Source organism: Rhopilema esculentum, chromosome 7 (genome assembly GCF_057945365.1).
Source record: "Rhopilema esculentum isolate cy_ngs chromosome 7, ASM5794536v1, whole genome shotgun sequence".
Classification (NCBI taxonomy): Eukaryota; Metazoa; Cnidaria; class Scyphozoa; order Rhizostomeae; family Rhizostomatidae; genus Rhopilema; species Rhopilema esculentum.
In genome coordinates, this window is record NC_142821.1 from 11,840,891 (window position 1) to 11,866,182 (window position 25,292).

A 25,292-nucleotide genomic window follows, 5' to 3' on the forward strand; every position below is an offset into this window, starting at 1 on the left:
AAATCCTAAAGAAATTTGAAGCTGGACAAAATTTAAAATAAGAAAAAGGGTACCAAGATTAGGCACGTTTCGCACGTTTGGCACGTTTCGCACGTTTCGTACGTTTCGCACGTTTCGCACGTTTCGCACGCTTCGCTCGATTCGCACGTTTCGCTCGTTTCGCTCGTTTCGCACGTTTCGCACGTTTCGCACGTTTCGCACGTTTCGCACGTTTCGCACGTTTCGCAAGTAATTACTCAGATTGCTATTACTTATTCGTCGAACCAGTGCAATGCTTTTCCAACGATTATGTAGACATCACTTTCTGGATTGGAAAACATCAAGAAAAATCTTAGTATCAATTTAAAGTACTCCATGAGACCATACCTGTGATTCGTTGATGCAGTCAAAAAACTCCTCGACGTGTATGACACGAGGTTAATCGGATTATCCGAACCGGATTCTTCACCTTCGCCCTCCTTGGTACAATACCTGTAATCTTTATTTGTTCAATACCATGTATTGGGAAGCACAAAGTATTTCTCTATTTATGTGCTACGTGTAATTCAATCTCATTAAGTTAAAATACCTTAGCTGGGCCTTGCATGCAGACCCAGTTATTTGAATTCCTTTTGTTCGAAAAACATCCAATATTGAAAAGTTCAGAAAAGGGAAAATTCCAATTAAATGTTCCGAAAGAGGAAGTTCAAACAAAGTGATTTTTTTGTTAAACAATTTTTCCTATTTGATGAATGTTATTTTGACGTCATTTCATTTTATTGACGAGATGTAGAAACGAAAATTTTGTTGCTTGATTTACCACAATTTCTTCGAATCCTTCGTTCTCCTCCCTCTAACAAAAACAAATTTACTGTTTATATTGTATGTTATTCACGTCATTTCGGCCCGCAATAAACAAAACTGTTTAGCCAGCAAAGAATGATGAAATCCAAATTAAAGGCGATTTGTTGATGGTCTAAAGTGCATTCTTGGATGTTTCGTGCCAGGCTCCCTCAACCCAAGCATCCTCCCCCCTTGTTCTGAAGTCACTGGCAATAATAGCCTGAGAAACGGTATGTTCACTCATACAATAAACTACGTTTTTTACCTTATAAATATTTAGGGTATACAAGATTTATTAATCATTAAGAGAGAACCTTTCTAATGATAAATTGATGCCTCTCGGTTCTATTTTTTGCCTTCAAAGACATTTGACAGATACAAAAGCGGCTTAACCTGTTTGCAAATCAACTATATGCCAATCAACTATATGCCAATCAACTATATGCCAATCAACTATATGCCAATCAACTATATGCCAATCAACTATATGCCAATCAACTATATGCCAATCAACTATATGCCAATCAACTATATGCCAATCAACTATATGCCAATCAACTATATGCCAATCAACTATAGGCCAATCAAGAAACGTCTGACTGGTGTAATGCCTTGTTGGATTTTGTTATCTTTTTGTTATAACTTCGGACCCCTGTGGTCAGTCGAGGGGAAGGAGTCAATAGTCGAAGATACACGGAGCGGTTACACAGGGAGTTGTGGTCGCATTGAACTCAAACGAACGGTTTTTTGATAGCGATTACGAATTATACATTATACTATCGACTTGTGTAAGTCACTCAATCGGTTTATTTTACGATGTATAATCACACTAATTATAACCTCGTTTTTAATGTTGGACGTCTTTGGTCATATTACGCCGAACCCCGTATACTACTTACAGATATAAACTTCTACAGTTTGTGCCTTGTAGTGGTGTCTGCAAGATAGTCAAATATTCAACATGCCTCTTGCTGAACAACGGGCTTCAGCCAGTTAAGTATCTGTTAATAGCATTTAAAGTTGATGGCTGCAATTACCGTAAATCCTCGAATTAGCCACTTTGGGGCTTATTTATTTTTGATATTTTTAGATGGCGGCTTATACGAGGTGGGAGGCTCATACAAGAGGGGGGCTTATAAAATTATTGTAGATATTAAAAAGACATCATTAAAAGACCTTGTTTATTTTAGTAGAAATTTCGTAATGAGCATTTTTAATTAATTACTACCAAAAGTATAAATTTGATGTGGCAATTCAATATAACGCCATAGGCAACCTCAGATGGCAAAAACCTTCAAATTGAGGGGTCCGATTTGAGAATTTACGGTAGCAGCGGGGGCGTATTTGAGGGGGGCTTATTGAAAATTTTTAGTTCTTAGGTGGGGGCTTATTTGAGTGAAGGGCTTTTTCTAGGGCGGGCCAATTCGAGGATTTACGGTATTTCATTATTTTTGTTACTTTTCCTAACAGTCAGACTGTTCAAAGATTCTCGGGTGGCGTGAAATCATAAGATACCGTTGTAAGCTAGGGATCATTGTAAATCTGCAGGGTGTGGCAAATACACCTGTGAATTCCATAACCATAAGAGTGCCGTCGGAACCAAAGTCATACTGGAAGGGGGGCGCTGCCCATTATATTCCTTCTCATTCAGTACCCTGTTATAAAAAAAATATACTACAATCTGACGATTATTAGGGGGGGGGGATCCAGCCCTCTGCTTTAACACCTTTCTTCATAAAATTATTGAAGGCTTTATTGAACGCATGAGTCTAAATTTGCTTGTTACATATATCTCTAAATTTGCCTGACGTCTCAACCAACTTCTATCTTAGCTGCTATACATTCATATATTTAATGATTTTAGCCAATATTATTGTAACTATTATTGCTAGGCCTCAGCTCGTATATTTATTGTCGTTTTTCAGGTCCACATCAGATTCTCTGCATCATCAAATAAAAGTATGTATGTATCTAAAGCGGTTCTTTATAGCGCAAGACTGACATCATGATTTGTATTTGATGGTGGGCCATGTGCTCCTGAGTCCATATCAGATTTGAGCAAAATTCAAATTCTTCAAGAAGATATTAGGGCTCAAAAACGAGAGCTTCTTGAGATTGTCGAGGCTGGACAGGATTTAGAGTATCCTTATGAACTAATAAATATAATATGGATAGCGGTGCCATGAATAGCTTATGAAGAGAAAAGGTAAGAATAGATTTTTACATGGCAAAAACAAGCGATTCAGTTTTAGAGTCATCAATATCAGGGTACAAAAGACCAATGAGAGTTTCCTGGGAAATCATTCGGTGCTGATGAATAGTGAATGGCAATTGGCACGCAGCACACGCGAGATCTCGTCGAGAACTGTTATGCTTTCCAGACTGGATCCATATTGAGCACAAAAATAAGGTACTAAGAAATTTTCATGCGTTCAAATTCCTTGAAATTAAAACTACAAATATAGTTCTCGAGAAGGCTTATAATTTAAAACTACATAAATATTTGCAAGAAAATAATAGCACCTACACACAGTACATAATACACACATGCGCTATTTCAAATCCCTGTCTTGAAATGCAATTAATGTTAAGATGATGAGGAATGTTGGACAAGAGACTGTTTGGACAAAATAAATACTCAAGTTACAAGTTACATCTTTCAACTAATTCTTGCCATTTGGACTACAAAATGCTTATTTCGTCCGTTCGTTATCATTCCCTAATATAATGTTGCCCTCTCCCTAAAGAAAATGTGACTATAACAAAAAATTAGTATAAGATTTTGTCTTAAATGACTAAGTAGCTGATAGCTTGCTATAAATCCAGACACTCCTTATTTCTAAATAAAACTCCAAAACACTTCTGCCACATTATTTTGGGGCGTTATTAAAAATTGTCATATTTCTTGTAGAACTTTGTAAAGAACGAACATCGGGTCAGGGGTGAGAAATTACAAAAAAGAAGATGATGCAAGTAAAAAGATCTACCAACCTGAACATGGATAGAATAGGGAGATACCAAGATCTTCCTTAAAAAGATTAATTTACAAACCTTCTACCCCTATGCCGCCGCCCATATCATACCTCATAAAGTAATTAATTCCGTTTTAAGACTGGAATTAAATAGTATAGGGAGTAGTAGGACATAAAATAATAGGCATAAAAAATCGGGAAGCATTTTAGTGAGTTTTTCAAAACTTGGTTGCTCAGTCTAATGATGCTCTTATTTGAGCTCTTATTCTCTCGAGCTCTTATTCTCTCAGTCTTATCTCCACCAAAGAAATTTTTAAAAAGCCGTAAAATTGGAAGGAAACAAGGAAAAATTCGGAGTATGCCTTGAAATTGCAAAAAAAATAGTCGAGATACCAGGAGGGCGAAAGAAATCGGCAGAAATCGGTTGTCCCTTGACGAAACCGTGATAATTACCTCGAAGAAACCGCGAGAGTTGACAGGTTTGAATAAAGTTGCAAAATTTCAGGTTGATCTATATGAATTTGCATAAAAATGAGAAGATTAATAATTACCTTGTGAGGAAAACTTCGACATAATCAGTGCAGCTAGGTAGACTCCCTTGAACGCTAAGACGAGTCCATTTGATCTCTAAATAGTAACTTGAGGATGGGTACGAACTCGATGGTCGAATATAAGTGGTACAGAGTTCGTTATTCGAATAATATGTCCTCGAGAGTGTTTGTAGGGATGTTGTTGCATATTTAGTAGAACTATAACACACTCCATTTGCTTTATGCAACAAAATTGCAAATAGATGCACGTAGATAATGGAATAGAACTTCATGTTGTTTTTGCCTTGAAGAAAGCGTGCTGTCTTGTAACTTGCAAAATCAGACTGCCACTGGCTCATTCCTTATCGGTTTGATAAATCCATTAAGAAGGAAAATTTTCCATTTCCAGCATACGTAAGTATGGTTCGAAACTATTTCATTGAAAATGCCCCAATCTCGCTGGTCTCAAATTTTTCCTCTTTAATGTAAAGCCTTAGCATTGCTTATCAAGAATGTGTTTTCATAAATATAATCCTAGGTAGAGGAGATTGTATCGAGTTTTAAACGGGAAAAAAGTCATGAAATATTTTACTGAAATATTGTGCATTTTTTGTGGTAACTGGAATAATCCTCCAGTGAGATTCGTCGAGGTAAAAACTAGTAAAGTAGGTTTGGAGCGAATTTGAGAGAATTGGGGGGGGGGGGGTGGGATTACTAGCAATGTTTGGTTTTGGAATTGGTACTTTTTTAATGCTAATTTGAGGGTGTCCTACTATTGGCTTATTTAATTCTCTGCCACGTCACACTTGTTTCTTACAACAGCAACAGAAATTATGACAGTGAATGAAGCATTCTTGCACAGCGAAACAATCAAACATATAGCCACATTTCCAAGGCCAGGTGTTTACATAATATTCTTATACAATAAAACTAAACCCGTAACAACCAACTAGAGTTTTTTTAATTTTTTATCATCTCGATGAAACATCTTTTTGATGAAGAAATTGAGGTTGAATTTTGCTCTGATATGCCATTTCAAAGTGGCAAATAGCAAAATTATTAGAAACAAAACAAGATAAAATTTTAGAAGCATTATTGAACAGTTTTTTCATAATTTTTTGGCTATGATATTGGTCTATTGTGGCTTTTCTAACATCTTTTGACATCTTAACAATAAGATATAAAGTTTTGGTGTCTAACTGATCTTTGAGACCAATGGTGCAACGCTGTTTAGGGCCTTAGTTCAATGGCTTTGGGCCCCCGATCGTAAATAGCTATATCTCTATTCAAGCTGAGTCCGTATTTACTCAAGAAATTCTTTAGATATTTAACCCCCGATTCATTCAAAACAGTTCTCGTACGCTTACACACTTATGGGGAAAGCGCAATGAAAAGGAATTTTATGTTTCCTTTTTTATTTCCATCTTTATTTGTATGCAAGCATTAAATACAAACTCAGGGCCATTTGAAGTTTTGGAAGTTACATTACACTGCCCTGTCATTCTTTAAACATGGACAAATTTAAGATAGCTCTTCGATGATATAATTTTAAAGACGTAAATCAATTTTTGAACTGTAGCCAGATAAAGATGAGGATTTCGCAGATCCACCTCAAAATAAGGGAAACAAAAACAAGAGTCAAAAAAGTAATAGAGCCCTGAACATTGAAATTTCTTTACTTCTATTCCAATTTATGTATCTTTATATTTCAATATAGGATATGGCAAACAAACTAATATACAATAACATCTGTTTGGAATTCAAAACCCACTTGTGACAATATCAACTTGCAATTGCTGTTTTCCCACTATGCAAGTTACTTGAAATTGCAATGTTATCAAGTAACTTCATTCACTTAATCTCAGTTTTTACCCTACATCAGTTAGAAAAGTGAATAGGATGCTTTTCTGCTATCAAAGAAAAAATTTTATTGTCTGAGTTTGGAACGTAGATAATTTTCTAGCATTTCTCAAATTTAAGACGATTATGCAACGACCATGTTCCTATTGCTTAGAACAAATAAAAAAAAGGCTTTTGCTGCCCTCTACATCAACAGCTTCTTTTGCATTTCTAATCCGAAGTAGACTTTTCACTTTTACTTTGCGAAAAATATTTCTGGTTGCAGCAATTAGGATTCAATATACAGCTTTAACCTCCACATATAATTTTTTATGTTAGTTAAATTTAAATTCAGCTGTAAGCTTTGCAAGTAAAAACTGTCAATTATTTCGAAAATATTGAGAAATTGCTGCATATCGTACCCCAAAAGATTCTGACCATTCTAAACATAACCACGCAATTCACACAAGTAGGCCAGTGAGAAAAGTGCCCTCAAAATTAAAAATTTTTTTCGCCCCATTTCCGATAAACAATGTTGTTATGTGATTTGCATAAAATTATTTACAAAATTGGCCGAAAAGGATATAATTTATGTCATTTTATTAAAATCAAGTAAGGTTATTATTGAGGAAACATTGGAAAAGTACGCCAGTGGAGACAGATTGCCAATAGACAAATTGTTAATTTATGAATGATTATGGCCAATAGCTTTCTCTAGCTGCTAAATGACAATGACAATTCAAAGTGATTTCTTTCTTTGGTGAACAGAACTTTCGCTTTCAACGAAACTTCTTTGGAAAACGTTTTTTCCTCTACAATTGAGGTTCAAAAGAGGAAATTTGGCTGATCACAAGGTTTGCTAGGAAGAAAAGATATCAGAATTCCATTCATTACTTAGAATCCTGGAATTTGCCAATTTTTTTCTCGATGTACTTTTTGAAATACAAACGAAAACAAAAGTCAAAAGAGAGAGTACCTGATGAAAGAAAACATAACAATACCAACCATTCAGATACCAACTTTCCTTTCCCGCCTTTGAATGGCATCAAATGCATTTAACTTCATTATTTTGCAGAAATTTTATCCCGCCTGGCCAAGTTTCCCGGCTACATGTAAACTGGCAGTTAATTAACTCCCCTTGCCGGGAAACTCGGCTAGCCGGGAAACTTGCCTCCATGTAAACAGGCTCTCAATTAAATTCAATTCAAATCAATATATTCAAGCTTTTGATTACAGTTTACTTGATTACTAAATTATTTACAATTAAAAATAAAGCTTAGGGCAAAGATGATCGATCGAATTATTTACCCTATTGCACGGCATCCATATATAGTTACGAAAAATTTCAAAATTTTAATATCTCAAAAAGGTCCGTCGGGGCCAAGTCATGACGTCATAAATGAAAATAAAGTCGAATAAATGATTTTGCATCACACCTTAGTCTACCATTGCCCTCATATTGTTTCTAGTTATTTCGAAATACACTAACCGCGGTCAAAGACCAGTGCGATTTCTTTCTTACCGATGGTAATTGCTAAATAAACAAAAACTGAGGCTGGCATTATTCTAGTTCTATTACAGTTGCTTTCAGAATAGACTGACATTGATTTCCTCATTCGTGCTAAGAGCTTGATTCGAGCTGTAGCCTTTTTAAGCACGCTATGTAAATGGTCATTCATGTTTATCGTGAATTGGTAATTGGCTACTGATAGAGTTGAATGACTTTGAATGAAGAAAGTATATTAATCGCATTTTTCCTCTTTTGTGTTTGGATTTATTTTTATCTATTAGGCAACCTGATTACGTCTAGGGTATTTTAGAATCATCTGGTTGTTTGTATTTGTTGTTATGGTATTTAGTACGTAGATAATAAATATTTAGCTGGAGGCGTGTGTGTAACCTAGCGACATAGGGCCAACAGCGCCATATGATGTAATCCTTAGTGATGTAATGTAGCTAAATTAATCCTTTATATCGCTATATATTCAGTAGGAATTCGTTTCAGACTTCATTCGGTCGAGAGACACCATAGGCTCTATTTTAGATGCTACCTATGCTAGGGTAAAATCTACATGTGAGTAAAATCTATGTCACTCTAGACTATGATATCTATTCAGTCTCTATTCGATTTACCTAATACAGTCCTCTTAAGTTAATCAATTTTTTTTCTAACGAGTTTTAATCTAACGGGTAGTCAGAAGTTAGGCTGGCTAAGCGATTTCTGACATTTTGACCCACCGAGCCGGATATAAGGAACTACAAAGGAATGAGATGTCTCAACAACAAGAAAATCAAGAACTACAACAACGAGAAGAGTCTGAGCAGAGAGAACAAGAAGAAATCTACCCGCAATCACCAGCAATGATGTTTGGTATCAAGACCCCTGAGATCTTACTAGATGAGAGCCGAAAAATGCGAGATGTGGCGAAACAGACGTTGGACCTATTTCTAGATACAGTGGGCGACGTTTTCCAGCGAAACCGGCCATCAGAGTTAAGAAGAACGAAGAAACGAATCGAAGAGAAGCTAGTTTCGTTGAAGAAACTGAATCAACAAATCAGTGAGTACATGATACAGATGGGTGTGTCTTGCGAAGAGGTGGCTCAGTTCAACTTCAGAAGCGAATCCGATTTGGACGCACACGAAGACACGATCGCAGACATCGAAGACGCACTACAGAGACTTGAAAAGAAGAAAGCACCAGAAATCAGAACTAACGTGGTGGCCCAACAGAATGCCAAGCTTCCAAAGCTGCAGATCAACGCATACGCTGGAGAACCTTTGAAGTGGAGGGAATTCTGGGAACAGTTCAAAAACAACATCCATTCAAGTTCTTTGGAAGCTACAACGAAATTCTCATACTTGAGAGAACTACTGATTGGTAAAGCATCTGCTGTCATCAGAGGGTTGTCCCTATCAGCTGAAAACTACGAAGTGGCTATTGATCTACTCCAACAAGAATTCGGAGATGATACAAGACTAAGAAGTGCGCACATAAAGGCCATTCGAGAAGTCCAGCCAGTCGCCAACGCCCACCATCTGAAACAACTGAGGAGATTCTACGAAGATGTTTCGATCAACTTTGCCTCCTTGAGATCCATGGGGTACGAAGCACACGTGATGTGTCTGGTGGAAGAAACCGTGATGAAGTTGCCACGCCCTATTCGATACGAGCTGACGAAAGATGACAGAAGTTGGACGAAATGGGATTTCACCAGATTCTTACAAAGGTTGTGGATCTACCTGAAGACGTGTGAAGAAATCGAGCCAACAGAGACGTTAAGATTTGAACCATCATCATCAAGACGGCAAGTGGTGAATACGAGAATAACAACACGGGTGAATGAATGCGTTTACTGCAAGGGTAGCCATAAAGCCTTCGAATGTACCAACGTCAGTAGTGTGGCGGAAAGAAAATCAATCCTTCAGAACCAGAAGCGGTGTTTCAATTGCACAAGAAACAACCACACCCTCAGAGAATGCAAAAGCCGGAATCTATGCTATCACTGCAAAGGCAAACACCATTCCTCGATTTGTCCCAGATCTGAAGCCAGCCGACCTTCCGCTGAAGCGATCCCAGGCACCACAAGAGCCCCAACTAGAGATCATAATGGACATATACAGAGTGGTCCAGCAGCCTATCAGATGGTCATTGCCAAAGTCGGAGGCCAAAGGTGTCGCATTCTACTCGATGGAGGAAGTGGCAAGTCATATATCAGCAGAGAGCATGGCAGGAAAATAGCAGGAAACCCAGTTCGCACCGAAAATCGAATCATTGGCACAGTAAACGGGGAAAAAGAGGTAAAGTGCCCAGTCTACAACCTTGAAGTTGCTGGAGTTGGCAAGGCAAATGGAAACAGATTCTCAACAGAATTCGCGGCGTTGGATCTTTACATGCTAACCTCGGTCCCGAACGCTCATCCAGAAAAACAGAGGCAGAAGTTTGCTCATCTAGAAGGAATATGGTTCTCAGATATATCCCAAGAAGACAGCCTACCGATCCATGCCATACTTGGAGTGAGAGACTATGCCCACATCAGAACTGGAAAAATGATCAAGGGAAATGATAACGAACCAATGGCCGAAGAAACCATACTGGGATGGACTCTAATGGGAGCGATTCAAGACCAGCAGTCGAACGCAAAACAGTCCGTGGCAAACCTGATGATCGAGCAGCCGAGATCCGTCCACGACGAATTCAGACAGCTCTATGACTTGGATGTTCTCGGCATTAAAGATAGCGGTGAAGATGTCTTTGAAGAGTTTAAAGACAGCATCTCAAGGGATGAGGAAGGCCGATACTCAGTGAAGCTTCCTTGGAAGAAGGGGAACTTTTTCTTGCCCAGCAACAAACAGATGTGTCAGGCACGATTGACAGGACAGCTCAAGAAACTGAAGAAATCGCCAGAAGATTTGAAGACATATGATGACGTCATTCAGCAACAGTTGAAAGACGGTATAGTAGAGCCTGTACCAGAAAACCCAGATGGCAAGCATGTCCACTACCTACCACACCACGCAGTGATCCGTAGAGAAGCTGAGACGACAAAGTTAAGAATTGTGTATGACTGCTCAGCGAAAGAACGCAAGTATGACAAGTCGATGAACGACTGCCTTCACATTGGACCTCCTCTACAGCCGCTCCTTTACGACATCTCAATCAGGTTCCGGATGTATCCAGTGGCACTGCTTGGGGACATTCAACAAGCATTTTTGCAAATCAAAGTTGACAAAGAAGACCGGGACGCTATGAGATTCCTGTGGCCTAAACATGTTTCGAAGGCAGATTCAGAGATACAAGAATTGCGCTTCACCCGAGTGATCTTTGGTTCAGGCCCCAGCCCTTTCCTTCTTGGTGCTACCATCAGACAGCACATGGAGCAATACAAAGCAGAAGACCCTGAATTTGTTGACCGTGTCACAAAGAGCCTGTTCGTGGATGATATGGTCTGTGGAGGAGCAAATACAGATGAAGTCAGCAGATTGAAGCAGAAACTGATCGAAAGATTTAAAAACGGTCACTTCAACATGAGGAAATGGAAGTCAAATGTGTCAAAACTGAGAGACCAAATTACTCCGACATCAAGATACAGCGAACAGACTGCGACGCAACCACGGACTGGCAGCACCAGCAGGAACAATGCAAAAGAGAAGGTCTTGGCAGTCACTTGGAATCAAGAAACCGACGTCATGGGTGTCAGCTTCGAAAAAGTCTCAACAATGGAACATGAACCTACACAACGAGGAATTCTAAGAACCGTGGCAGCGATCTACGATCCAATTGGAAGTGCAAGCCCCATCACTATCTTGGCAAAGATCATTTACCATGAAGTGTGTATGCGAAAGTTTGGTTGGGATGGAGAGATTTCAGCAGACTTACTCAAACGGTGGAAGAAATGGCTGGCGAATTTGAAAGATCACCCAGTTCTCACATTCGATAGATGTTTAATTGCACACCCACAAGAACGAATTGAAAAGCATCGAAATCCACGGATTCGCAGATTCGAGTGTAGCAGCATGCTGTGCAGTGATCTATTTGAAGATTACACAATCAACTGGAACTTATGTGAAGCAGCTCACAGCGAAGGCAAGAGTAGCCAAACCCAACACATCGGTACCAAGACTAGAACTAATCGGTGCCCAGATGCTAACCAAATTGATTCAGAACGTGAAATCAGTATTGGAACTAGATGTATCGCAAACCTATGGATGGCTGGATAGTCAAACCGTACTTTGCTGGCTTGAAAACAATGGTGAATGGAAGCAGTTCGTTCGTAAACGAGTCGATCAGATTCTGGCTGCAGAGGTGAAATGGATGTACTGCCCTACTGAGTTCAACCCAGCAGACCTTGGAACGAGAGGAACGACTGCAGCTAAACTACAGCATTGTGACAAATGGTGGGAAGGACCGACATGGCTCACGAAAAGAGAAAACTGGCCGACCCAACCTCAAGCAATAGCGAGTGAAGAAGCCAAAGCGGAGATGAGACAAGCTACAGCAGTTATAGCAACAACCGAAGTGACCCTGGGAATAAGCAGCTTCATAGATCCAAGAAAGTACAGCAGTGGGAAGAAACTTTTCAGAATAACAGCCTGGATCTGGCGTTTTGTAAACAAACTGAAAGGAAGATCACTAGAAACAGCGGAAGCTCTGACTATCAGAGAAATCAAAGCAGCAGAAGATGCTTGGATCAAGGATATTCAGAATCAGCACAAGCCAACAAGCGAACAAGTAAACCAGCTTGGCCTCAGAGTTGATGGAAACGGTATACTAAGATGCTTTGGACGATTCCAACAGCACGAAGATCAGCAACCGATCTATCTGCCGAAACAGCACCACCTCACCAGCCTTTTGATTATGGATTCTCACAGACGAGTGTTGTATATGGGGGTGGCATCTACACTGGCAGAGATTAGGAGCAGATTTTGGGTGCCTAAAGGACGGCAAGAAGTAAAAAAGATGATCAGATCATGCAACCATTGCAAACGCTACAGTGCAAAGCCTTATGAACAGCCGGCAACAGCACCAATTCCTGACTTCAGAGTGACACCTGGCTACGCATTCCTAACTACAGGCGTTGATTTCGCTGGACCTTTCTACTGCAAAGACGGAAGGAGACAGAAGAAAACCTACATTACTCTCTTCACCTGTGCTACATCAAGAGCCGTACACATCGAACTTGTAGAGGATCTAACAGCTAAAACATTCAGGAAAAGCCTAAAGTCACTGATGACTCGGAGGGGAACACCGCAGCTAATAGTATCGGACAACGCCAAAACGTTCCAAGCAACTGCAAGATGGCTTCAGTCAATAGTTAAAAATGAAAGGGTCCAAGACTTACTTCAAGAGCAGAAGATCAACTGGAGATTCAACCTATCGAGATCCCCATGGTGGGGCGGTTTCTTCGAGAGAATGATCGGGATGGTGAAAACTACTCTCAAGAAGACCCTTGGCCTAGCGAATCTTACGGTTAGCGAGTTACAAGAAGTTCTGCTGGACATCGAGTTCTGCTTAAACAACCGGCCACTGACTTATCAAACGGATCAGCTAGATGACGAAGTGTTGACTCCTAACCATCTTGTCCATGGCCGGAGAATCAAACCAATCAGAGAGGAAGAGATATTCAGCGACGAAGACAAGATCCCAGCAAGAAAGAGACTAAGGTACCTTCAGAAGTGCAGAGAGAAGTACTGGAAGCGGTGGTCACGAGAATACTTAACCAGTCTCAGAGAATACCACAAAATACACCACGGAGGGTGCAACGAAATAACGGTTGGAGACATTGTATTGGTGAAGGATGAAAACTTAACGAGAAACAAATGGAAGCTCGGGAAGGTTCTTCACATAATCCGCGGTAGAGATGGCATTGAAAGGGGTGTTACGTTGAAGACTACCACAAGAGGCAGAACATACGAAATAGATCGACCTGTTCAGAACTTGTATCCTTTGGAACTTAGAGCAGATTCGGATGAGAAGAGGGTTCAAGAAACGCAGGAAACGGGAGAAGTAGCCGACGCAAGGCCAAAACGGAAAGCAGCCCTCGATGCGAAGAGTGTGATCAAAGCGACTCAGATGCTGGAAGAAGAAAATCAAACCTAACTTTGATTTGGGGGTGGTGTATCGTGAATTGGTAATTGGCTACTAATAGAGTTGAATGACTTTGAATGAAGAAAGTATATTAATCGCATTTTTCCTCTTTTGTGTTTGGATTTATTTTTATCTATTAGCCAACCTGATTACGTCTAGGGTATTTTAGAATCATCTGGTTGTTTGTATTTGTTGTTATGGTATTTAGTACGTAGATAATAAATATTTAGCTGGAGGCGTGTGTGTAACCTAGCGACATAGGGCCAACAGCGCCATATGATGTAATCCTTAGTGATGTAATGTAGCTAAATTAATCCTTTATATCGCTATATATTCAGTAGGAATTCGTTTCAGACTTCATTCGGTCGAGAGACACCATAGGCTCTATTTTAGATGCTACCTATGCTAGGGTAAAATCTACATGTGAGTAAAATCTATGTCACTCTAGACTATGATATCTATACAGTCTCTATTCGATTTACCTAATACAGTCCTCTTAAGTTAATCAATTGTTTTTTCTAACGAGTTTTAATCTAACGGGTAGTCAGAAGTTGGGCTGGCTAAGCGATTTCTGACATGTTCAACGAAGGATCCGAGTGCATTCCTATATATTTGTATTTGGATGTAAAGTTTATCATTTGACCTTGCAACATTTCTTTCAAATTTTTCTTTTCTTTAGGTTAATTATCAAACTGCTTTTGTCTAGCCAACCTTTTATGACTAACATATTAGCCGACAGGGTTTTTCAATGACTTCGATGTCTCAATGAGTTGTGTATATCATGGTGTCATCCGCATACATTTTAACATTGCAGCCATTAACTTTCGTTATTATATTATTGATATGAGTCAGGAGCAACAGTGGATCGAGAATCGATCCCTGAGGTGCTGCAAATTTCACTCGCTGACGATCTGATTTTGCGTTGTCATATTTGACAATCTGAGAGGTAGCTTTCATTCCATAATAGCTCATTTCCTGTTACACTATAGAAAGGTAGATTTGAACGAAGCACTAAGTGCTCTATCTTGTCGAACGCTTTCTGTAGGTATAAAAATCAGCACCTGTCAATCTGCCTTGCTTCATGACAAGGCGAATCCTATCTTTGAAAAAGTAGCTGCGAGCTCTGTATTAAATCTTCTTCATTCATATCGTGATGATGTTATGAAACTATTACTTTGTAAGTAGTCTGAAAATGCTTATAATATCGAAATTGGGCGAAAGTTATCCATTGAAGACTTAGTTCCATCACCAGTTTTACACAGAAGTTTTACCAAAAAAATTGGTTTACGTTTGGCTAATCTGTAGTGCAGTTGAATGCATTTTCAGAGTTTCCAGTTACTGAAGTTATTTTCAAAAAATTGGTAATAAAACTGACTTTTCAGCCATCACAAAAGGTTCAATAACCAGTCCAGATAGTCCTGAATCGGTGTTCGAAAAATTTAAAGAGATGCATTTTTGACTTATGCCTACGATTGACTTTAATGTCCAAGTTGCTGTCATAAAAATTTAACAAGCAGACTTTCGTGTAGTCTTATTCTAAGAAAGGAAAGGAGGCTTTTTCCCCCATTCCAAAAAAAATTTGGAATGGGGGATACTTTCATAGTACTGGTACCTGGAGGTTTGCACTGGAATATTTTTTCAAACTTCTAGTTCAGCCAAATCTTTCTGAAAAACAAACTTATCACCTACTTGCACTTGTCATCATTTCTTTCATCAGATTTCGAAAAATGGTCATACATACAGTAAGTCAAACTTTTTCCTATTGTATTTTTTGAACCTTCTTCGAGCCTATTTTCTTTGAGGGCTTCACTCCACCAACCACGCAATTTTTTCCATCACGTTGCATTCTGAAATGGCCGCAAAGAGCCAAAGAATTGAAAAAACCGAAGAGTTAATTAATTTGTGGACTTATTCGTGGATATCCGTCACCTTCTTCCAGACGAAATTCTTGCAAAAGCGTGCTATAAGCTCCCAGCTCATTTCTTCGGGTCAATCAGGGCTTAACCCAGACGGATCTTTTTTGCCTATTTAGTTTTTTGCGCATAAGTTTTCGTGTTAAAATAATTGCAATAACAGCGGAAGCAGCAGCACATTCCTCATCGGAGTCTATGATGGAATGAGGGGACGCTTTAAAAACTGATCCAATTTAATGGATGAATGAAAACGGAGACACTTTTTATCTAAATGGACCGTCCATTTAATCGAATCCATTTGAATGCATAGTGTATTTCAGCCTTTAACAGTAGACATATATGCTATCTTCTTTTTTTACTATGTTTTGAAAAAAATTATCTTTAATCTTATGCTTGAAGGTGTTGATATTTGTTCCTTTCAAGAAATTTTTTAAAAAGTTTTTGTAGTTGCTGTATTTAGTTGCCGACGGGCCTGTATTTAAAAATTGGAATTTAAAAATAAATGAACTTGAACTTGATCTTGTAAGAAATAACTTTCTTTGTAATGCAAATTAGATTTTGAGATTTGACAAGTCAGTGACTGGGAGTCACCATGGACCTTGGAAAACTTCTGCAAGACAAATGATTTCCATAGCTATAATTATTATAGACCAGGCGGAGAATAGGAGAATGGTCATCCGAAAGCAAAATTTATGGGACCAAGTGCTTTTGGTCAATTCGAGGGTGCTGGTTTCGATAATGATATAATAATATACGGGGATTTTGGGGGCCATCACACTCCTTTTCGTGTTTCAAGTCTTGTTTTTCCCATTCGTAGATATGAATGCGGAAATTTTGTTATTTGAATTCCTTTTGTTCGAAAAACATCCAATATTGAAAAGTTCAGAAAAGGGAAAATTCCAATTAAATTTTCCGAAAGAGGAAGTTCAAACAAAGTGATTTTTTTGTTCAAAAATTTTTCCTATTTGATGTGTGTTATTTTGACGTCATTTTCATTTTATTGCCGAGATGTAGAAACGAAAATTTTGTTGCTTGATTTACCACAATTTCTTCGAATCCTTCGTTCTCCGCTCTCTAACAAAAAACCAGATTTACTGTCTACATTGTATGTTATTCACGTCATTTCGGCCTGCAATAAACAAAACTGTCTAGCCAGCAAAGAATGACGAAATCCAAATAAAAGGCGATTTGTTGATGGTCTAAAGTGCATTTTTAGATGTTTCGTGCCAAGCTCCCTCAACCCAAGCATCCTCCCCCCTCGTTCTGAAGTCACTGGCAATAATAGCCTGAGAAACGGTATGTTCACTCATACAATAAACTACGTTTTTTACCTTATAAATATTTAGGGTATACAAGATTTATTAATCATTAAGAGAGAACCTGTCTAATGATAAATTGATGCCTTTCGATTCTATTTTTTGTCTTCAAAGACATTTGACAGATACAAAAGCGGCTTAACCTGTTTGCAAATCAACTATATGCCAATCAACTATAGGCCAATCAAGAAACGTCTGACTGGTGTAATGCCTTGTTGGATTTTGTTATCTTTTTGTTATAACTTCGGACCCCTGTGGTCAGTCGAGGGGAAGGAGTCAATAGTCGAAGATACACGGAGCGGTCACACAGGGAGTTGTGGCCGCATTGAACTCAAACGAACGGTTTTTTGATAGCGATTATGAATTATACATTATACTATCAACTTGTGTAAGTCACTAAATTGGTTTATTTTACGATGTATAAACACACTAATTATAACCTCGTTTTTAATGTTGGACGTCTTTGGTCATATTACGCCGAACCCCGTATACTACTTACAGATATAAACTTCTACAGTCTGTGCCTTGTAGTGGTGTCTGCAAGATAGTCAAATATTCAACATGCCTCTTGCTGAACAACGGGCTTCAGCCAGTTAAGTATCTGTTAATAGCATTTAAAGTTGATGGCTGCAATTACCGTAAATCCTCGAATTAGCCACTTTGGGGCTTATTTATTTTTGATACGAGGTGGGAGGCTTATACGAGAGGGGGGCTTATAAAATTATTGTAGACATTAAAAAGACATCATTAAAAGACCTTGTCTATTTTAGTAGAAATTTCGTAATGAGCATTTTTAATTAATTACTACCAAAAGTATAAATTTGACGTGGCAATTCAATAAAACGCCATAGGCAACATCAGATGGCAGAAACCTTCAAATTGAGGGGTCCGATTTGAGAATTTACGGTAGCAGCGGGGGCGTATTTGAGGGGGGGCTTATTGAAAATTTTTAGTTCTTAGGTGGGGGCTTATTTGAGTGAAGGGCTTTTTCTAGGGCGGGCCAATTCGAGGATTTACGGTATTTCATTATTTTTGTTACTTTTCCTACCAGTCAGACTGTTCAAAGATTCTCGGGTGGCGTGAAATCATAAGATACCGTTGTAAGCTAGGGATCATTGTAATCTGCAGGGTGTGGCAAATACACCTGTGAATTCCATAAGCATAAGAGTGCCGTCTGTTCGGGTTTTCACGTAAATTTTCATTGCGTAGTCGATTAAGGTTTTGGTTTAGTGTAATTAAGCCTTAAAATGTATCTTGTGACTTGGTGACGCAGCTTTTCTGTTTACCATATTTTCTAATTGCTTCGATTATAATAATTACACTTTCGTTTGAGCCAACTGACGTTAATTGAATAGAGCATCGTCATTGGAAGTTTATTTTGGATTAATTAGTTTACAGTATATATATAGAACGTTGAGATTTTGTTATTGCGTGCGTGCAACTGGGGGTGGTTGTGCGAACCCAGCTGTGATTTGCTGAATGATATGAAATGTGAAAAGCTCAAATGACTTTTTCTTCAGTGTTTTCTCTGGAATACAAAGTTTAAAAAGAATCAGCAAGATAGATCCTGAGAGGTCTAAAAATCTGGTCCACCGAACCTAGATGCATTTGTGTTTCAGTGAATGAACTATGGATGAACTGAAGAAGAAGAGAAACATCAGAGGAGGACATAGAGCTTTTGCAACGCAGTTGATCAGACAGATTGAAGATAGTCTGGAAGATCAATTGAAGTTGAGGCAGCTTGAGATACAGCTAGATGAGAAATTTGAAGTCTTAGGAAAATTGGATGACGAAATTTTGGGTCTTGTAAGCGAAATTGATGAAGATGGTTTGGGATGCTTACAAGAAATTTCTGAGGCTGGAGAGATGAAGGAAAAAATAAATCTAGCGCTGCTCAAGTTGAAGAGTTTAGTGAAGAATGAGAAGCAGTTGGAATCGCGGAAGCCTAATTTAACAAGACATGGCTCAGAAGAATCAGTTTATTCTGTAGAAAGTTCAGCGTCGTCAGCAACTCGTAAAGTTCGTGCGAAGCTACCGAAGTTGGAACTGAAAAAATTTAGTGGCCGCCCCCAAAATTGGCAGGAGTTCTGGGATAGTTATAAAAGTGCGGTTTACGAAAACGAAGAAATTTCAAAGATTGACAAGTTTTCGTATTTGAAGCACTATTTGGAAGAACCTGCCGAAAAAGTAATTGCTGGACTTGCTTTGACTGAAAAAAATTATGTTATAGCTGTCGATTTGCTTGAACAGAGATTCGCGCGACCAACGACGATAAAAAGGGCACATATCAACGAGCTTCTGAATTTAGATGCGGTTTTCAATGAAAAACATGTTAAGAAGATGCGAGAACTTTATGATACTATTGAGACACACCATCGTGGATTGAAAGCCCTAGGAGTTGACGAAACATCATACTCGAACATAGTTGTACCTGTTTTAATGGACAAGGTTCCAGAGGCCGTTCGCCTGAACATGATTCGAGGAAGTAAGAATCACCAAGAATGGGATATGGAAGAAATGCTTGTGGCTTTTCGAGAAGAATTGGAGATTCGTGAACAGCATGTTTCGATTTCAATGGCTTTGGGAAATGGAACCGTTTCTGGTAGGACGTCATCAGAACGGCGAAGTGAGATGAAACCGAGGTTTCCTGGTCGAACAACAACAGCGAGTGCGTTGTTTACGAAACAAGATGGTGGGTTTGCGAGAAGAAAGTTCTGTGTATTTTGTAAAGAAGATCATGAAGAAGCCGATTGTCACAACGTCAGGAACAAGGAAGAAAGGAAAGATCTTGTTTTTAAATATGGACGTTGTCTTTTGTGTTTAAAAAAGGGACACAGAGCTTATCAGTGTCATTCGAAGGAAAAATGTAAGTTGTGTAACAAACGACACCATGTTGCAATTTGTAATGTTGTTGGTAGTCAGCCTAGTGCTAACCAAGCTCGTGTCAAGACTGCTGATACTACTGTTACCACTTCTTGTGTAAGTAATATAGATTCTGGGGGGAGAGCAGTCTTGCAAACCGCCAAGGCCGTAGTTACAGGTAGCATAAGGAATGTTAAGGCACGTGTTCTTTTTGACTCAGGTAGTCAGAGGAGTTTTGTAACACGAAGTATGGTAGAAAAACTTGGTTTGAACCCCATTAAGCAAGTGCGCTTAGGTATAAAGACATTTGGATCTCAAAATATGGACGAGAAGATAAGAGATGTGGTCGAGTTAGAGTTGAAAGGAGTTGAAAGTGGAGGGAAAGTGAAAATACAGGCCTTTGTTGTTAATGAAGTTTCAGAAATACGCAATGAACATGTTGAAATATTGAAGTATGATTATAAGCATCTTACTAACTTGTGGTTTTCAGATGTTTGTAGGCACGAAGATTCCCTTATTATGAAATTTTAGTTGGAAGCGATTGGCTTTGGACGCTTCAAGATGGTCGTATAATATGAGGGGAGCCAGGAGAGCCTGTTGCCATTCATACTAAGATTGGATGGGTTGTGTCAGGGCAAATAAAGGGTAAGTTAACTGATTTGGCAGAATCTTGTTCTTCAAATTTGGTTGTAAATGGTAATGGTATAACAGTTAATTTGATGCACCAGAATAAGGAACAGGAATTAGAACAAGACATTAAAAAACTGTGGGATCTTGAGACTTTAGGAATTAAAAGGCAAGATAAGGTGCATGAAGAATTTTTGGATAATATAGAGTTTAAAGGAGATAGATACTCAGTTTGTTTGCCTTGGAAAATGGGGCAAAAGCCCCTTTCTACTAATTATACTCTTAGTCTCAACAGATTGAAGGGGCAGTTGAAAAAGCTCAAGGAGAAGCCTGCAATAATGGAAACCTATGATGGGATTATAAAGCAACAAGAAAAGGATAGAATCATTGAAGAGGTTGTAAGTCTTGAGCCAAGTGAGAAGCTTAGTTATCTGCCACACCATGCCGTTGTACGAAATGATGCAGAAACAACAAAGGTAAGAATAGTATATGATGCCTCTGCAAAAGATAGGAAGTCAGGTACCTCTCTAAATGAGTGTTTACATGTTGGACCACCATTAAATCCACTTTTGTTTGATATCATGATAAGATTCAGAGAAAATAAGATTGCAATAACATCTGATATCGAAAAGGCATTTTTGAATATTGAAGTGGATAAAAAGGATAGAGATTGCTTGAGGTTCTTATGGGTTGATAGTTCTTGTGATAGTGAACCAAACATTAAAGTTTACCGCTTTAATCGTGTTGTTTTCGGAGTAAATAGTTCTCCTTTTTTGTTGAATGCTGTTGTAAGACATCATTTAAGCACTTATGAAACAGCTGATCCAGAGTTCTCAGCAAAATTGTCTAGAAGTTTCTATGTAGATGACCTAGTGTTAGGATGTTATGGTGTAGAAAGTGGTAAAGAACTCTATAATAAGGCAAAGAAAAGAATGTTAGAGGCAGGATTTAACTTAAGGAAATGGAAGAGTAATGATCCAAAACTTGCTCAATATTTCAAGGTTATGGAAGAAACTGGGAAACATCCTGCAGATGGAGGGGGTGAATGTAGCTATGTAAAGGAAATGCTAGGGGAAGAAATTTCAGACACTAAGAGTAAAGTTTTGGGAATAACATGGGATATGTTGAAGGATAATTTGGAATTTGAGTTGACAAAAATAGAGAACAGTGTTCCAAATTCACCTGTTACTAAGAGAACCATCTTAAGCATGATTTCCAAACTTTTTGACCCTTTAGGACTTGTGAGTCCAATTATTGTAAATGCAAAGGTTTTGTTTCAGGAATTATGCACCTTGAAGTTAGGATGGGATGATGAAGTACCAGTAGAAATGCTCAATAAATGGAATAAATTTGTATGTGATTTAAGTTCAGTGGGTGTTATTTCCTTACCAAGATGTCTATATGAAAAAAGTACAGATAAGGTAAATAAGTGTTATTTACATGGGTTTGCAGATGCCAGTAAGAAAGCTTACTGTGCAATGGTTTATTTAGTATATGAGACTGATACTGGAATGCATTCAAGATTGATTTGTGCTAAGACAAGGGTTGCTCCGCTTAAGGAATTAAGCATTCCAAGGTTAGAACTTATGTCAGGTCGTATTTTATCTACACTTGTGGAGACTGTGTATAATGCGTTAAGCCCACAAATTAAAATAGACGGTTGTAGGTACTGGTTAGACAGTAAAACAGCATTATACTGGATAAATAATCAAGGTGAATGGAGGCAATTTGTACAACATAGGGTCAATGAGATTCTGAAAATTTCTAAAAAGGAAAACTGGGGACATTGTATTGGAGTTTGTAATCCAGCAGATTTGGGTTCTAGGGGAGTCTCTGCAACAGTTTTAAGAGATAGCAGACTTTGGTGGGAAGGTCCTCATTGGTTGTCCATGGGGAAGGAATATTGGCCTAAAAGTTTCACTCTTGAGGATTCACCAGAGATTATGGAGGAAAAAAGGAAAACTGTAAATGTTACAGCAGTAATAGAACAAAACAAACTAAGTGTGACTGAAATAATAGAGGTGGATAAATTTAGCTCTTTGAAGAAATTATTGAGGGTTACAGCAAGAGTGATCCGTTTCGTCACTAATTTAAGGTCTGCAAGGGAAGGTAAGATATTGAAATTAGGGGAATTAGACTCGGAGGAAGTTTCAAGGGCAGAAAGGATTTGGATTAAGGGCTCACAAATTGACCTTAAGAAACAACCAGGGTATAATGAGATTGCATTGAAATTGGGACTTTTCGAAGAAGATAGCATTTTAAAGTGCAAGGGTCGCTTGGAAAACTCAGATTTAGCACTAGAAACTAAGTTTCCGATTATTCTACCGAATAATAATTGGTTTACGCGTTTGGTTATTGAGGATTGCCATGAAAGGGTAATGCATGAAGGTCTGAACGCAACGCTCACGGAATATAGGTCTAGATTTTGGACAACAAAAGGAAGGCAGTATGTAAAAAAGATATTGAGGGATTGCAGAAAGTGCAAAAAGGTACAAGGTAAATCGTACGGTGTACCATCAGTCGCACCTTTACCTGAATTTCGTGTCAACGAAGTACCACCATTTACCTAGATAGGTATAGATTTTGCTGGACCATTGTTTTATAAAAGCAAAATAGGTAAGATGGAAAAATGCTATATTGCACTTTACACCTGTGCTACATCAAGGGCAATACATCTTGACCTCGTTGAAGATATGTCAGGACCGACCTTTATAAGGAGTCTTAGGCGTTTTACATCTCGTCGTGGTACGCCTTCGTTGATTAATTCAGACAACGCTAAAACTTTCAAGTTCACCAATAAGTTTCTAGATAAGCTGGGAAATAGTCGTGAAGTTTCATTATATTTAGTTGAAAAGAAAATAACATGGCGTTTCAACTTGGAAAGAAGTCCCTGGTGGGGAGGTTATTTTGAGAAATTGGTCGGAAGTGTTAAGAGGTGTTTAAGAAAGGTGCTTGGAAATGCCAAGCTAACATTTGATGAGTTGTATACCGTGTTGTTAGAAGTTGAGGCGACACTTAATTCGCGCCCCTTAACGTATATTTATGATGAAGTTGAAGTTTACCCACTTACTCCGTTTCATCTTATGTACGGTCATAGATTGTCGCAATTAGCTGATGATTTAGATATCAACGATTTAGAACTAGAGGAGAGTTCATCAGCATACTCTAAGCGATTTTGCTATTTAATCAAAAAATTAAGTCACTTTGCAGGACGCTGGAGAAGGGAATATTTAACAGAACTCAGGGAATTTCATAGAAATAACAGAAATGGAGAAATAATTGTGTCCGTCGGGGATATAGTATTGGTGCAAGAGGAACACGTCAAAAGAAATTCATGGAAAATGGGAAAAATCGTGGAACTTGTGCAAGGGAAAGACGGTGTTGTTCGGGGTGCAAAGGTAAAAGTATGTGGTAGTGGTAAGTCAGAAATTTTATCTCGACCTTTGCAAAAACTTTTTCCTTTTGAACTTGCAAGAATGAACGAAATCGCAGGAAAAAGTACGGACATCGAGAGGAAAGAGAACGAAGTACGGGAACAGAATGCTTGTGAATTTTCACCTATTGTAATTTGTCCTAATCGCGTCGTAGAACCCCAGCGTAGGAAATCTAAACGCGCAGCAGGTCAGGATTCGCAGTGGAAAACCCGTTTGATGCTTGACTCTTAACGAGTCAAGGAGGGGAGTGTGTTCGGGTTTTCACGTAAATTTTCATTGCGTAGTCGATTAAGGTTTTGGTTTAGTGTAATTAAGCCTTAAAATGTATCTTGTGACTTGGTGACGCAGCTTTTCTGTTTACCATATTTTCTAATTGCTTCGATTATAATAATTACACTTTCGTTTGAGCCAACTGACGTTAATTGAATAGAGCATCGTCATTGGTAGTTTATTTTGGATTAATTAGTTTACAGTATATATATAGAACGTTGAGATTTTGTTATTGCGTGCGTGCAACTGGGGGTGGTTGTGCGAACCCAGCTGTGATTTGCTGAATGATATGAAATGTGAAAAGCTCAAATGACTTTTTCTTCAGTGTTTTCTCTGGAATACAAAGTTTAAAAAGAATCAGCAAGATAGATCCTGAGAGGTCTAAAAACCGTCAGAACCAAATTCATACTGGAAGGGGGGCGCTGCCCATTATATTCCTTCTCATTCAGTACCCTGTTATAAAAAAAATATACTACAATCTGACGATTATTAGGGGGGGGGGGGGGATCCAGCCCTCTGCTTTAACACCTTTCTTCATAAAATTATTGAAGGCTTTATTGAACGCATGAGTCTAAATTTGCTTGATACATATATCTCTAAATTTGCCTGACGTCTCAACCAACTTCTATCTTAGCTGCTATACATTCATATATTTAATGATTTTAGCCAATATTATTGTAACTATTATTGCTAGGCCTCAGCTCGTATATTTATTGTCGTTTTTCAGGTCCACATCAGATTCTCTGCATCATCAAATAAAAGTATGTATGTATCTAAAGCGGTTCTTTATAGCGCAAGACTGACATCATGATTTGTATTTGATGGTGGGCCATGTGCTCCTGAGTCCATATCAGATTTGAGCAAAATTCAAATTCTTCAAGAAGATATTAGGGCTCAAAAACGAGAGCTTCTTGAGATTGTCGAGGCTGGACAGGATTTAGAGTATCCTTATGAACTAATAAATATAATATGGATAGCGGTGCCATGAATAGCTTATGAAGAAAAAAGGTAAGAATAGATTTTTACATGGCAAAAACAAGCGATTCAGTTTTAGAGTCATCAATATCAGGGTACAAAAGACCAATGAGAGTTTCCTGGGAAATCATTCGGTGCTGATGA

At 38.5% G+C, this 25,292-nt stretch overlaps 6 protein-coding genes across 6 annotated transcripts in view; 5 read left to right on the plus strand and 1 right to left on the minus strand.

The window, feature by feature from the left end:
- LOC135683478 (uncharacterized) overlaps nucleotides 1-4,654 on the minus strand; it is a 48,320-nt gene extending 43,666 nt beyond the window's left edge. The window contains exon 1 of the mRNA XM_089109400.1: nucleotides 4,346-4,654. Within this exon, the coding sequence (XP_088965526.1) occupies nucleotides 4,346-4,617 (272 nt within the window). The 5' untranslated portion in view covers nucleotides 4,618-4,654. The remainder of the gene's footprint in view (nucleotides 1-4,345) is intronic.
- Nucleotides 4,655-8,434: 3,780 nt separating this feature from the next.
- LOC135693238 (uncharacterized) lies at nucleotides 8,435-11,884 on the plus strand. Its single transcript, XM_065211653.2, has one exon. The coding sequence runs from the start codon at nucleotides 8,435-8,437 to the stop codon at nucleotides 11,882-11,884; it is 3,450 nt and encodes a 1,149-aa protein (XP_065067725.2).
- A 94-nt stretch (nucleotides 11,885-11,978) lies between these two features.
- On the plus strand, nucleotides 11,979-13,763 carry LOC135693237 (uncharacterized). Its single transcript, XM_065211652.2, has one exon. The coding sequence runs from the start codon at nucleotides 11,979-11,981 to the stop codon at nucleotides 13,761-13,763; it is 1,785 nt and encodes a 594-aa protein (XP_065067724.2).
- A 4,846-nt stretch (nucleotides 13,764-18,609) lies between these two features.
- Nucleotides 18,610-20,373, plus strand: LOC148959991 (uncharacterized). Its single transcript, XM_089109298.1, has one exon. The coding sequence runs from the start codon at nucleotides 18,610-18,612 to the stop codon at nucleotides 20,371-20,373; it is 1,764 nt and encodes a 587-aa protein (XP_088965424.1).
- A 188-nt stretch (nucleotides 20,374-20,561) lies between these two features.
- LOC148959992 (uncharacterized) lies at nucleotides 20,562-23,039 on the plus strand. The gene has a single exon (XM_089109299.1). The coding sequence runs from the start codon at nucleotides 20,562-20,564 to the stop codon at nucleotides 23,037-23,039; it is 2,478 nt and encodes an 825-aa protein (XP_088965425.1).
- A 51-nt stretch (nucleotides 23,040-23,090) lies between these two features.
- On the plus strand, nucleotides 23,091-24,134 carry LOC148959993 (uncharacterized). Its single transcript, XM_089109300.1, has one exon. It carries the CDS (start codon nucleotides 23,091-23,093, stop codon nucleotides 24,132-24,134), a length of 1,044 nt encoding a protein of 347 aa, XP_088965426.1.
- The last annotated feature ends 1,158 nt before the right edge of the window (nucleotides 24,135-25,292 follow it).